Below are 14,063 nucleotides of genomic sequence, written 5' to 3'. Positions count from 1 at the left end.
CGCCGCTGCTGACTGTGACCTGAACTGCCGATTTCCAGACAACACGGATGGGAGCTGCTCCAAAGAACCTTCCTAAACAGGTCCACTCTTCCCTTATCCTTTCTTTCACACTACCTCTGGTGGGTGGTGGGCTAACAGGGAGGTTAAAGCATTTAAGAACCATCACTAAAAATAGGCTTTGAAGCTGGAGAGATGGCTCAGAGGTTAAGAGCACTGACTGCTCTTCCATAGGTTCTGAGTTCAAATCCCAACAACCACATGGTGGCTCACCACCATTCATAATGAGATCTGGTGCCCTCTTCTGACATGCAGACAGAACACTATACACATAATAAATAAATAAATAAATACACTTTGAAAAAATTAAAAATTACACCAGATGACCAGTATTTGGGATTTATTATGTGACTCTATACACACACACACACACACACACACACACACACACACACACAATTATGTTTAAATGAGAGACAAGGAAAAAATATTCAGCCTGATGTGGTAGCATATACCTCTAATCCTCACACTCCAGAAGGCAAGTGCTGCTACTCCAGACCAGCCAGGGCTATGCAAGGCCTTATCTCAAATAAAATAAAATAAGCAAAAATAATAACCTGATTAATAATCTTATTATCAGCTAGCCATTCCTAACAAGAAGTTTAAGTAATAGTTTAATAATCATCTATGTGGCTTCTGGTTAAGTCTTCCAACGTCTCCGCTCAGACCTCAGCTCCTACACCCACTGATGCATAAATTATGGCCTTTGGTCAAGATTTCCCTCCAAGATCTAAGCCCTGGAACCTTGAACCTGTCTGTACAGGAGCATGAGAGCACTTTTGGGAGTGGGGGAGAAGAGGCCCTCAATAACCAGGGCAGTGTGAACTTCAACCTCAGCTCTAATACCTGCATGCAATCTGGCAACACCATACTCTCTTATCTACAAAATTGGCACTCCACTCAAATCATTGACGAGTTACGACAATTAATAGGCGTAAAGGGCCTGGATCAGTGACTGATAACAAATATTGATTTCCTGGCTCAACTTCTTATCTTAACCAGGACCAGTGACTTAGTGTGCTACCCCTCCACCTGGGATCAAAGTGCAAATCGGCTGGAGATGCGGAGAAGAGCGGGTTGCGCCCCCGCGTGCTGTGCGGGAGAACTGCCGGGGACCGCCCCTCGCGCTTGCGCACAGGCGCCGCCCTCGAAGTTTGTTGTTGTCCTCAGCACCGGTCGTTTGTGGCGGTGGCAGCTGACTCCGGTCGCCGCGCCACCATGGCGGTGCGACAGGCGCTGGGCCGAGGCCTGCAGCTAGGTCGGGCGCTGCTGCTGCGCTTCACGCCCAAGCCCGGCCCGGTGTCAGTCTGGGGGAAGCCCGGCCCCGCGGCGGCCTGGGGCCGCGGAGAGCGCCCGGGCCGGGTCTCAAGCCCCGGAGCACAGCGGCGCCCGCTCGGGCTCCCCCTCCCGGACCGCTACCGCTTCTTCCGCCAGTCGGTGGCGGGGCTGGCGGCGCGGATTCAGCGGCAGTTCGTGGTGCGGGCCCGGGGCGGCGCGGGCCCTTGCGGCCGAGCTGTCTTCCTGGCCTTCGGGCTGGGGCTGGGGCTGATCGAGGAGAAGCAGGCGGAAGGCCGGAGAGCCGCCTCGGCCTGTCAGGAGATCCAGGTGAGCGCAGCGGTGGGCGGGGAGAGCCAGGAGCGGGCGGAACCGGGCCAGACGAGGCGGAGCTAGGCCAGGAGGAGGCGGGGTTAGGCGAGTGAGACGCCGGGTGGGCGGGGCTTGTGCGTGAGGGGCGGGACCACAGTCGGACAGCAGGGGCGGAGCTAGCTGGGTAGTTGTTGGGGCAACCTCGGAGTCTTAGTGTAGGGGCGGGTCTGAGGGTAAAGGAGGGCGTGGTAAGAGCCCTGGGCATTTGTCCCTGAGCCATGATTGGGCAGTTCAAGAAGGTGGGGTACTGGGGGACCGTACTGGGTGGCACCTTAGTTAAGAGTCTAGGCGCGGAGTCCTGAGGGCATGCCTAGACCTTGTGGGGGTAGGTCAGGGGACAAAGCAAAGATTAAGGTCTGTCTTTGACTTGGAAATGATCACTTATTTAAGGCAGACCTATTTCCCATTACTGTTGGCCTGTTTCGCCAAGGCTTTGCTTTTCTTTTACAAACAGTATGGTTTAAAAGATGTTCTGTTAATCATTAGTCCTTGTTGCACTGTGGCCAGTGGCTTTTGAGGGGGATTGATTTGTATATGTAGCCCAGGTTGGCCTTCTGACGTTTCTATCTCTATCTCCTAAGTGCTGGGATTTTTGGTATGGGTCATTAAACTTAATACCCGTTTTCTAAAAATCCTAACACTCTTATCTCTTGATGTACATTTACAAAGGACCCCATGCTTAAGAAAGGTGAAAAGGTTTACTCAAAATCACACTGTTGGTAAAGGTAGTGCCCAAAGTTCACCCTTCAAAAGCCTGTGCTCTCTGCTGAGCCAGACAGCCTAGTCAAAGTCAAACAGTGGGAGAGAAGCAGAAACTGCAGGGAAGCTGGAACTTGAGGACACAGAAGAGCAAAGGTTTTAGTTAGTCTGAGTGGAGTTATCACTGGGTACCGGAGAATTCTTGGGCCTTTTAAACTCTTAAAATAACACTCTGTCTAGTCAAGGTCATCCAGACAAACAGAAACAATGGGATGTGTATATTTAGAGCTGGAAACTTATTTTGAGAACTTGGCTCATGTTGGACTGGCAGATCTAAAAGCAGCAGGCAGGCCCCGGGAAAAGCCAGCTCTGCAGTTTAAGTTCTGAGGTGGTTGGCTGCCAGAGCTCAGCCTTCTTTGGTGAGACCAGCCTTTTTCCCCTGGGGTTTGGGACCACTTGCTGAGTCAGTCCAGCCCCTGCCTCCTTCCGGCTTAGGGCTGAGGGGCAGGGGCTTAAGCACTGTGTTCAAAACCATCGTTGAAGGACCAAAGGAGCATTCCTCTCCTCCCTGCCCCTAATACTGGAATCCAGTTCCTGTGCTTACATAGCTGTGCGGAGAGACCCTGCCTTAAGCAGGCAAACAAATAGGAAAGGAGTTCAGGTGACGGCTAAGCGTATGTGAAGATTTCCAGCACTGCTGGCCACTTGACAAACGAGCATGAAAAAACTTCGGCCCACTTCCCGGATTAGCTAACATAAAAATAAGAGCAATAGCAGACTCCCTGAGGCGGGGACTTGGGCGCTCCCATCCTGGTGGCCATTGCAACTGGAAAGTAATGCAAAATCAAATAGGCCTTTGCCACACCAGCCTGTCATTGAAGTCATCAGCTTGTACCGGGGAAACAGAAACAGTCGCACAAAACCCTGTGTGCTGCCGTCACTATGGGGAATGGGAGCTCTAACCTCCACAGATGAAAATAGACTTGTTCTCCCTGGTAATCCCACTTCTGCACATAATAGGAAGCATTCACAGACCTTTATACACGGAAGCTCACGGCAGCTTACAATAGCCAGGGCGTAGAAGTGACCGGGTGTCCTTGCCTGCATGAATGGATAAACAGAATAGATACAGTACAGGGTATTATTGTCCAGCCTTTGAAAAGGAAGGAGTTCTGGATGAATATTAACGACACTGTATGGCTCTAGTTCTCAGAGCCAGGCTTGTATGTATTCCCAGCAGAAAGGAAGAACGAAGTGTAGTTGTATAGTAGGCATGGAGTTCTGCAGGATAAATAGTGCTTGGGTGATGCCATTGGCTGCTTAGCAGCAGGAATGTTCCTAACTCGGCAAAAGTGTTCAAATTTATGTTCTATATATTTGACAGTTTATGCTAGGCATGGTGGACCCTACCTCTTGTCTGAGCATTTGTGATTGCTGAGTCTGAGGAGAACCTGGTCTACATAGCAAGTTCCTGGCAAGCCAGACCCATATGTAGTGAGACCCTGTCTCAAAAGAAAAAAAAAATTCACAATTTAAATATAAATCTATTTAGTGTAGTATATGAATGATGGTAGCAGCATTGCACATAATACATAGCAATTATACAGAATTGAACAAAAGCATCTATCCGTGAGTGAAGGGTGACCAAGCCGTGGTTTCTACATCCATAATGAAGTCTTCCTCCGCAGTTAACAAGCAGCCAGATAGAGATGCAGGTTGGGACCTGAATGCACCTCGGACAGCAGGGTACATGTAGAAACTTGGGCTTAGAAAGTTACCCGTTGCATGGATTTTATCTTGATATGGACCGTCTGGAGATGACATCATGCCAGCACAGATGTCGGAGGAACTGAGGAGCTCCGTGGCCATGGGGCAGTCCTGAGTCTTGACTGGGTGGTCATCACATGAAGTGAGATCGTGAGGCTGCACACTCGTGCACAGGTGTGCACACGAAACATGCATCACACATAAGCATGTACACATGCAAGTGTAGTGACAGTTGAATCTGACCTGCAGCTGTGGTCCCATGCAGTGTACTACACAGATCACATACCACTTTTCTACCACTGATAGTGCTCAAGACCCTGGTGGAGGGGGATGACTGCAAATCTCTCTCTCACCCCCTGGGGTTTCTGAAGACATTGGCAAGGGGACACCCATTTTCATTGTGTTAAACAGTTAGATGCTTTGGTTCAAGGTATAGTAGCTTCTAGGGACCCAGTGCCTTAGGAACCACAGAAGGCATGTGTGACAGGCCGGTCCCCCGAGCTGGTTATGAGTAAATATGATGACCTAAGCTGGGCTTGAGTAAATAGGGGTTTGCCAGGCACAGCAAGAATGCAGATGGGGGGCTAGGGAGAGATCGTGAAGGGACTTGGGGAGGGGCTGCTGTAGGGCAAACACAGATGTGCAGAGCCAGGGCATAGCTCAGTGACAGAGCACTTGCCTAGCATAGGACCCCAGGACCCTAGAAACAAGCAGGTGTAGGCATGCACAGCCCAGCCTGGCAAAGCTCCAGGACAAGCCACAGCTGTCCCCTAGCGACCACAGGGACAGTCGTAGGTCCTGTTCAGATATCCAAATGCACAGGTACCAGGTCAGAAGATGACAGTTCTGTATGGACTCGAGCGTACTCCGCGTGCCGTGTACGCATCATTCACAGTGCCCAGCGTGGTGTTACACAGACCTGAACAAATGCCACTCGAGGAGCTGCTTTCCGGACTATTCATAGAATAATGGCAAAAAAAAAAAAAAAAAAAAGACCATCTGAGTTACTTGTGTTGTTTTGTTCCGTTGTTAAAAACAAGACCTCAGGCCAGGCACGGTGGCACATTTCTTTAATCCCAGTACTCGGCAGATCTCTGTGAGTTCGAAGCCAGCCTGGTCTACAGAGCAAGTTCAAAGACAGCCAAGGAAGGCTACATAGACAGACCCTATCTTGAAAAAGCAATCAAAACAAACAAAAACAAAGAACAAAAAACAAGGTCCTACTATGCTGCCTGGGTCCAAACTTGTGACCCTCCCGAGTGCTGGGATTACAGGCATGCACCAGCACCTTGGGTTTTAATTGACTTGTTAAAGACCCTTCGGTCTTCAGTTGGGGGAAGCCACAGATGCAGGGCCTGCCCTTGGGCTGTTTCTGATCAAGAGAGGGGATGTGTGAGAAAAACAGTCTTAGACAGTGAGGCAGAGGCAGGCTGTGTGAGGACCATGCCTCAACATGTCCCCTTACCCTCCCCCACCCTGTTTGCTGTGTGGTGGCTTTACTAGAGTCCCTCCCATCCCCCATAACAATGCTTTCTTTTCTCCCACAGGCAATTTTTACACAGAAAAACAAGCAGGTGTCTGACCCACTAGATACCCGACGCTGGCAGGGCTTCCGTCTGGAGGACTATCTGATAGGACAGGCCATTGGCAAGGGCTGCAATGCTGCTGTGTATGAAGCCACCATGCCCACACTGCCCCGGCACCTGGAGAAGGCCAAACACCTTGGCCTTCTAGGAAAAAGCCCAAATGCCCTCTCAAAAGGAGCAGATGGGGAGCAGGCTCTAGGGGCCCCCGCCTTCCCCTTTGCCATCAAGATGCTGTGGAACATCTCGGTAAGGATGGGCCTTTCCCCTTCAGAGCAGGCACTTCTCAAAGAGGTTGTTTTGGGGAACTAGGGGAGGCTTTCACAGGCTTTCCTGTGGAAAAAAGAAGGGTTAGGCTTCTACTGTCTCAAGTAAGAGTCTGAAGGTGTCGATCTCAGATTGCAACATGTCTATCATCACCAGGGACTCAGGTCCCGTGGCAGATTTGGGTTCAATCAGGGTAGGACTTAACAGTCTGACTTCTTCACAAGTTCTGACAGTGCCCAGGCTTCTGTTCTGCAAACCACTGTAAGCGCCAGTTGCCTAAACCCTGGGTTTCTGAGCTCATGGTTATTTGAGGTCAGCCAGAAAGCCTCCTTCCGTGTCTGGTTTCCCTGGCAAGGGAGGAGCCATGTTCTTCTCCTAACCCCAGCATGATCCAAAGCTGACTGTCACCTCCCTGAGGTCAGTTTTGAGCTGGTGGTGACCAGAGACATCCCTGGTGGCAAGCATCATGGGCTCTGAGATCTTGGCCTCTGTTCTTTCCCGGAGCTGCTTGACTATGGGGAGTCGGAAATACGGGAAGTGTGCTCCAAGTGGCACCTTCCTCCGGTTTCTAGGAGTAGCTGGTTTGGGCTTGCCACTTTAGAGGTGTTTATCTCACGGTGACGGGCAAAGCTGCCTCTAGGTTGCAACTGTCTTGGTTCAGATCCCACAGGTCAAGTAACATACATGCCCCGTGGGTGTGTTTCAGGCAGGGTCCTCCAGCGAAGCCATCCTCAGCAAAATGAGCCAGGAGCTGGTTCCGGCAAGCCGCGTGGCTTTGGATGGAGAATATGGAGCGGTCACGTACAGGTAAACACTCCTTTCCCCCCAGAGCAATCATGAGTTCTTTGAGAACAAAGGCATCATTTGTATTGCCAACATTCAGCACCACATCTAACGCACTGACGCACTGCACAGTTACTGCATGATGTCCCGGGATTTTTGGTTTGTGGATAAGGTAAACTTGGGAAAGACGGAAGATTACCTCACACCGGCTAATGATACGGATGGCCGAATCGCATTGGGAGCAGGAGTGAACACCATCCAAAGAGGTCCTAATTCTGGCAAAGCAGCGTGTTGGTGTAGCGCCACCTAGTGGTACATCTGTGTGACAGGCGCCCCTAGCGGTACACACGCACTGTATTCATGGGTAGGAACATTACCAACAGTGGCCCTGAGACTGAAGTGCAGACTCCCATAGCCCTGACCTTCTTCTTGTTTTCATGACTTTCTCGGCTATCTGGCCTTCAGTCCTGTGTGTCTGTCCCATCTCTTTAGGTTTCTCTGCTTGACGATTGGTTCTGTATTCTACCCCTGGTGCCTGTGCCAAGGGTCCCCCAGAACACTCATAGCCATGGCCACTTGGCCTCCACCCAGAAGCCCCGGACTCAGCTCCTTGCTTCCTCTTCCACCTCAGGTCTCATCCTTGCCCATTTGTCCCTCCCCACTCCTGAAAGCCACACCGCCTTCCCCAGACGCCCGAGCTCTGACTGTACACTGCAGACAGACCTAGTTCAGACCAAACCTCCCATCTCCCCACACTGCCTCAGAGTCCCTATGGCACCCGCCAGGGTTCTGCCAGCCTCCTGCTGGGGTCCTGACACCCCCTGTCACTGCTGACCCAGGGCCAAGGACAACGCTTCATAGTGCAGGGACCCACTCCTGTTACACGGAAGGGGCAGTACCAGGACACACATGAGCTAGGTCCACAAGGCTCCAGGGCAGGGCAGGCATCCTCCTGAACTTAGCTCACTCTGCCCCCTTAGCGCTGGTGTGTCCTCCCTATGGCTCTTCTGTTCCTACACGGCTTCCGGTCGCCTTCCCTGGGTCGCCTAAGAGAAGTGACCTCACTGCCATCGGGATCTCAGATGGACCCATGAGCACATTGCCCTTGAGTCCTAATACCAGCTCTCGGTCCACTCAGCACTGGCTGAGGGGTAGAGCTACCCTGTCCACGGGGCTCTGGCAGAGGGACATCCTGCAGGAGTGAACAGTGGCCACCAGGTGGCAGCACTACAGAGAGCAGCATCAGTGTTGGGAACTCATTTGGGAAAAGGGATGCTAGTCCCTGTGATTGGGGGTTGGGGGGGAGATGGTTTCAACTGGGTCCCCATCCTCGAAGAGCTAGAAGAATTACTCCGGCATTAGATCTCAAAGTGGCGACTCTGCTCTATGCATAGCTCCCAGCATTGTGGCCAGTGCCTGGCTCTCCATGTGGCCATAGTAAATGCTAATTAAACGACAATATAGCGCATGCACTGTGAGCACTACTGTAGTGCTTTATGTGCATTAACCGCCTTGCACGGTGCATCACCATCTTAGTCCACTCTGCCCTGGGCTCCGCGGGAGGGAGTAACATTGGCGGAGGACTGAGTGTGGCAGCTTTCAGAGGCTTCCGGTCTCTGAGCCACTGTGTTCTGCCATGTGAGATGGATAGATGGGTAGATGGGCCAAAGGGTAGACTGGAGCTATTGAATGGGAGACGTCACCCCTGTCAGGGTTTCCCCTGCTGCACAGTAGCCGGAACAGGACAGACCTGCTGTGGATATGGGTAATGCTACGTGAGTGGGTGCCTGCCACTGTGGCCTTAGCTCATCTGCCTGGCACTTGTCTCTGACGCTGGCCCCATCTGCTGTTCCTCTTGCCTAAACAGAAGATCCAGAGACGGTCTGAAGCAGCTTGCCCCGCACCCCAACATCATCCGGGTTCTCCGAGCCTTCACCTCATCTGTGCCCCTCCTGCCAGGGGCCCTGGCTGACTATCCTGACATGCTGCCCCCACACTACTACCCAGAAGGCCTGGGCCATGGCCGCACACTGTTCCTCGTTATGAAGAAGTAAGTGGGGGAGGGGAGAAGTAAGGATCGTGAGGCAGCTTCTCGTGCCCCACGGGAGCTGGTCTGTCCTTGGAGCACAGAGGGGCAATGCCTGCAGAGGTGAGGGCTGTGTGTAGGCGAGAATGGTCGATCATCCCATCCTCCAGAATGTGCTCCCCACCCAGTGTTCTTGTGCCTTTGTAGCTCCCCTCTCCATGGTCACCCCTTTCTGTACTGGCTAACCTCAGAGATGGATCTGAGGGGTTGGGGAATGGTACTGTCATGGCTTCTGAGATTCGGGGTCAGGGTGGGTGAGATCTGAAAGGATAAATGGGAATAAAGAGAGCAGACGCTCCAGAGGAAGAAGGCCCAGTTCTATAAATGAAGGAGGCCACGGAAATTGCGACCCCACCCCCCAGATATTCTATCCTCTCCTGCCAGCTACCCCTGTACCCTGCGCCAGTACCTTGAGGCGCAAACCCCCAGTTCTCGCCTGGCTACCATGATGACCTTGCAGTTACTGGAGGGCGTGGACCACCTGGTTCAGCAGGGCATTGCCCATCGGGACCTCAAGTCCGACAACATCCTTGTGGAATGGGACTCAGGTAAATGCTGGCCAGACCCACAGTGCTCCAGACACACCCAGAGTGTTCCAGGGAGGGGATTGGAGACCCTGAGGGTACAGTGTGTGTGTGTACATGTGACACGCACATGTAGGGGGCCACGGGTTGGTCCTGGCCCTTTTCTCCTCCCTTATGTTCTTATGTTGTTCACTGAACCTGGAGCTCACTGTTCTGGTAGGACTAGCTAGTCACTGAGCCCCAGGATCTCTCTCCATCCCCCTAGTGCTGAGCTTATAGCTTTGACATGGGTGCTGGGAATTTTAAAAATCGGTTCTCACGCTAACCACTGGGCAAGCTCCCCAGCCCTTTGAATATTATATACTGCCTTCTTTAGCTCTACTTCATGGGTGAGATAGGCAACAGCCCTCTGACAGTTTCTGGGTTCTCCTCTGTGGCCCCCTTGCAGAACAATAACGTCCGTCCTGTAAACAGTGAAAGGAAGGTAGATTGTAGCTCAGTGCAAACTGCCCACACAAACCCCTGGCTTCCCCTGTCACCGGCAGCATTCAGTGAGAAGCCGCCTACCTGAGGATGATCTGGAGGAGTTTCAGGGTTAAGTGCTCTCCTCTCTTCCAGATGGACGACCCGAGTTTGGTTCCCAGCACCCACATGGACACTCACAACTGCCTCTAACTCCAGTTCCAGGGGATCTGAACCCCTCTTCTGGCCTCCATGGGCACCTGTACACACTAGGCAGACACACCACACATAGATTAAAAATAAAACCAATCTTCTTAAAAAAGAAACTTAAATTTAAACTAATTAAATGTGTCTCTAGAAAGCTAAGTGAACTAACTTTCTCAAGGAACTCCATGAACCTTTCTCTCCCGAGGTCTGTTTATCAGATTATTGCATTAAAAATTCAAACAGAAGACTCCTAGGGTATAAAGACCCTTTGGAGATCATTTAGCCAAGGGTGAGGGCCTTCGGTCTCTGGGCTGTATCTAGTTATCTGGAACATTGTCCACATGGAGTCACATCCTGTCCCATGTGACTAGTCCCATGCTTGGGCCCCGAATTTCCATGTCCATGTTGCTAGACTTGCTGTGAACTTGCTCATAAAGACTCTCATCCCGGCCTTGGTGGCCCGCGCTCCTGGACACAGTCTAGTGCATCCATATATTGGTGGTGGCATCTGGAGGGATCTGGGAGGGACTGTCGGGAATATGGGCCGACCGTGCTGTTCAGCTCTGCTACCTCCGCAGATGGCTGCCCCTGGCTGGTGATCTCAGACTTCGGCTGCTGCCTGGCTGATGAGCATGTTGGCCTGAAGTTGCCTTTCAACAGCTCCTGCATAGAGCGTGGTGGTAATGGCTCCCTGATGGCCCCTGAAGTGAGTCCTGCTATTTGACCTGCTAGCAGGGGGTGTTTCCTAAGTGTTCCCAAGAGAGTTCCCTCCCTGCTGCCCCTCTTTCACTAGACTAACCTGAGGTCCCTGGGAGGTTTGTCACCATCAACTGGGTGGCTGTGGCAGATGCCTCTGGGCTTCATGCCTCCCCATGAGGCATTAACATTCTGGGTTCAGATTTGATCCTGGCTTAGGTGTTGTGTGGGAACACAAAAGGTAGACCTGCAGGGGCATGACCTCTCACTTCCTGCTTCCCGAAGGTGGCCACAGCCCATTCTGGCCCCAGTGTGGTAATTGACTACAGCAAAGCTGACACCTGGGCTGTGGGAGCCATCGCCTATGAAATCTTTGGGCTTGCCAATCCCTTCTACGGCCAAGGCAGTGCCCATCTGGAGAGCCGCAGCTACCAGGAAGCTCAGCTGCCAGAGATGCCCAAGTCGGTGCCTCTAGAGGCAAGACAGCTGGTGAGGTCATTGCTCCGGCGAGAGGCCTGCAAGGTGAGGTTGTTTCCAAGCTTTGGACTTGGAGTGAGGGCCTCTGTTCATGTCTGAATCAAGGCTAAGTTTAGGGAAGCTCTACAGCGTTAAACAGAGCCTCTGTCGTACAGGCAAAGGCCAAGTACAGAACAAAGGAGTCTGAGAAGAAACAGGAGCAGGAAGCTGGCCAGCAAGCCTTGAACCAGACAGAGACCTAGCAATGTAGCCTTTGGGTCCCTTTTGCTCCCTGTTCATGGGCAAGCATCTGGGCAAGCACCATGTCATCTGTGTTTCCCCGTCCTCTTGGCTTTAGTTATGTTGGAAGTTGTGTAGAAGGATGGGCTGGTGAGATGGCTCTGCAGGTAAAGGTGCTTGGTACACCTGACAACCTGAGTTCAAAACCTGGAACCCACGTGAAGGCAAAAGGAGAGAGCTGACCTCACCAAGTTATCCTCTGACCTCCACACACACGCTACAGTGTGCACACCCACACCCATCAGACATATCCAACAATAATGAAAAAACCTTAGGTGGATAAGGGCACTTGCTGCCAAGTTCAATCCCTAAAACCCACACTGGAAGGAGAGAACCAACTCCTGCAGCCTCCTTACCCTAAATGAATAAATATAAGTAAAATGTTTTGTTTAAAGGAGATGTGGCTTGGGAAGAAAAGGATGTGTTTTTGAGAAACATGTAACGTGCAGCAATGGAGGGAAACACTGCTCTCAGCCCAGCAAGAGCCCAGAGGCCAGTCTGTCTGAGCCAAACTGGCAGGGGCAGGCCTGGTTCAGGGCTCCTTAGAAAAACCTGGGACAGACCTGGCTTCAGCCAGCTCTTCTGCAGCCTCCTCACCCCTCACTGTTCACACTCCTCACTGCTCACACCCCTGTGTTCACACCCGTGTTCACACCCCTCACTGTTCTCACCCGTTTACACTTACTACTCACACCCCTCACTGTTCATGCTCTCTTCACATCCTACTCTTCACACCCTCACTAGTCACACCCGTCACTATACATACCTTTCACATCCTACCATTCACACCTCACTCTTCACACCCTCACCTCCTTGCTCAGCAGCTACACCAGGTACAAAGGTCTCTTGCTCCAGTGCTAGAAACCAGAGCAAGTGTATGGGTCCCCTTCATGACAAAGGTGTCCCAGCAAAGCCAACCTGGGCAAGGGCCTGGGCTTGGTTGGGGGGTAGCTGAGGGAAGATAGGTGGAAGAATCAAATGGGGCAGGCTGGAAGGGACACTCTCTGGGCTGCACTGACTGCTCCTCCCATTGCTTTGCAGAGACCATCTGCACGCTTAGCTGCCAACGTGCTGCACTTAAGCCTCTGGGGTGAGCATCTTCTAGCCCTGAAGGATCTGAAACTGGACAAGATGATTGCCTGGCTCCTCCAGCAATCGGCAGCCACTCTGCTGGCTGACAGACTGAGAGAGAAGAGCTGTGTGGAGACGAAGCTGCAGATGCTGTTTCTAGCTAACCTGGAGTGTGAGGCACTCTGCCAGGCAGCCCTCCTGCTCTCTTCCTGGAGGGCAGCCCAATGATGGCTCTGTGCTGTACCATTACTAAAAGACTAGGGGGCATCTGTGTCGTGATGTCATGATGGTGTACAAAGGCTGAAGGCTGAAGGAGGTAGCTGGGCTGGGTGGGCAGGAGTCAGGACAAGCTGGAGTGGAGGAGGGGCTGGTCAGCCAGAGAAGCTTTGGATTCAGTAAATGGGAAGAGCACTTCGAACAGTTGAGGTGGTAGACGTCACTACCTATGCCCATCCATTAACGTTCTTGGCAGAATTGAGATGTCAGGCCAAAGCGGGAGTTGGTGAGCTGTAGAGAACAGGAAATTAAGCAGTTGTAATGACTTACCTGTCACTGAGGCAGGACAAACAGGCACAGCTGATACTTTGCTTGTCGTCAAATTCTTCTCACTTTTCCCAACCACTTAGTTTGTAAGTGGCAGACCAGCATGGCTCACAATCAAGTCTGCCAGTTCCTGGGCTAAATGCATCTCAGTGTCTAAAAGATGCTGACCATTAAAGACAGTCTCCATGCCAAACACATGCGCACACTGGTGCCAAGTGTTCTCCCACCCGGGGAAAATCACTCTCACTCCCTGCCCTCAGTTTACAAATGGCTGTGCTGGTAGATGAGAGACCGAGGTTAGACCTATCCTCCCTGTCACTGAGACCCAAGACAAAGCAGTGGGTAGCAGTTTGTGATCCCTGTCCCTCGTGCCAGGAATGGGCTTTATGACAGAGGTGGCCAGTGTTGCTTGGAATGTGCCCTCTAGGCTGAGGGCAACATTATGTTCATGACTGTGTTCAGGGACCAGCAGGAAAAACCATCCTCCTACGGCAAGGTGTCTGCAAGGAATGTGTTCCTCAGCGGCGATTAGTCTAGCACAGCTGAGACCATCAGTACAGCAGGCCCTCGGTGTGGTGTGAGCTGGGTGACTTGTCTGTGGCCAGCATTCCTTACAGGAGCCATGGAATATTAAATACGAATTTACAGCGCACAACAGAGCATAATGTGCTGAACTGAGGTGCTGGCATTTGAATCATTCTTGGACCCTGGCTGGGAGAAAGGGTGCACATACAATTTAACATGTTCTTGTTAAAATAAGCTGTGAATGGTGTGCACACCTTTGATCCCAGCACTTGGGAGGCAGAGGCAGGCAAATCTTTCAAGAGTTCAAGGGTAGCCTGGTCTACAGAGTTCAAGGACAGCCAGGGCTACACAGAGAAACCTTGTCCTGAAACAAAACCAAAACAAAGGAAC

At 51.9% G+C, this 14,063-nt stretch overlaps 1 protein-coding gene across 1 annotated transcript; it reads left to right on the top strand.

Moving 5' to 3' along the window:
- The first annotated feature begins 1,200 nt into the window (after positions 1–1,200).
- Positions 1,201–13,191, top strand: PINK1 (PTEN induced kinase 1). Its single transcript, XM_080921071.1, has 8 exons — positions 1,201–1,662; positions 5,718–6,002; positions 6,727–6,827; positions 8,671–8,853; positions 9,274–9,437; positions 10,661–10,788; positions 11,064–11,300; positions 12,576–13,191. Exons 1-8 carry the CDS (start codon positions 1,276–1,278, stop codon positions 12,831–12,833), a joined length of 1,743 nt encoding a protein of 580 aa, XP_080777197.1. The 5' UTR covers positions 1,201–1,275; the 3' UTR covers positions 12,834–13,191.
- Positions 13,192–14,063: the final 872 nt, after the last annotated feature.

Source organism: Micromys minutus (genome assembly GCF_963924665.1).
Source record: "Micromys minutus genome assembly, chromosome: 9".
In the NCBI taxonomy this organism is placed as follows: Eukaryota; Metazoa; Chordata; class Mammalia; order Rodentia; family Muridae; genus Micromys; species Micromys minutus.
The sequence above is the reverse complement of the archived record's forward strand: the minus strand, read 5'-3'. Positions and strand labels throughout refer to the sequence as shown.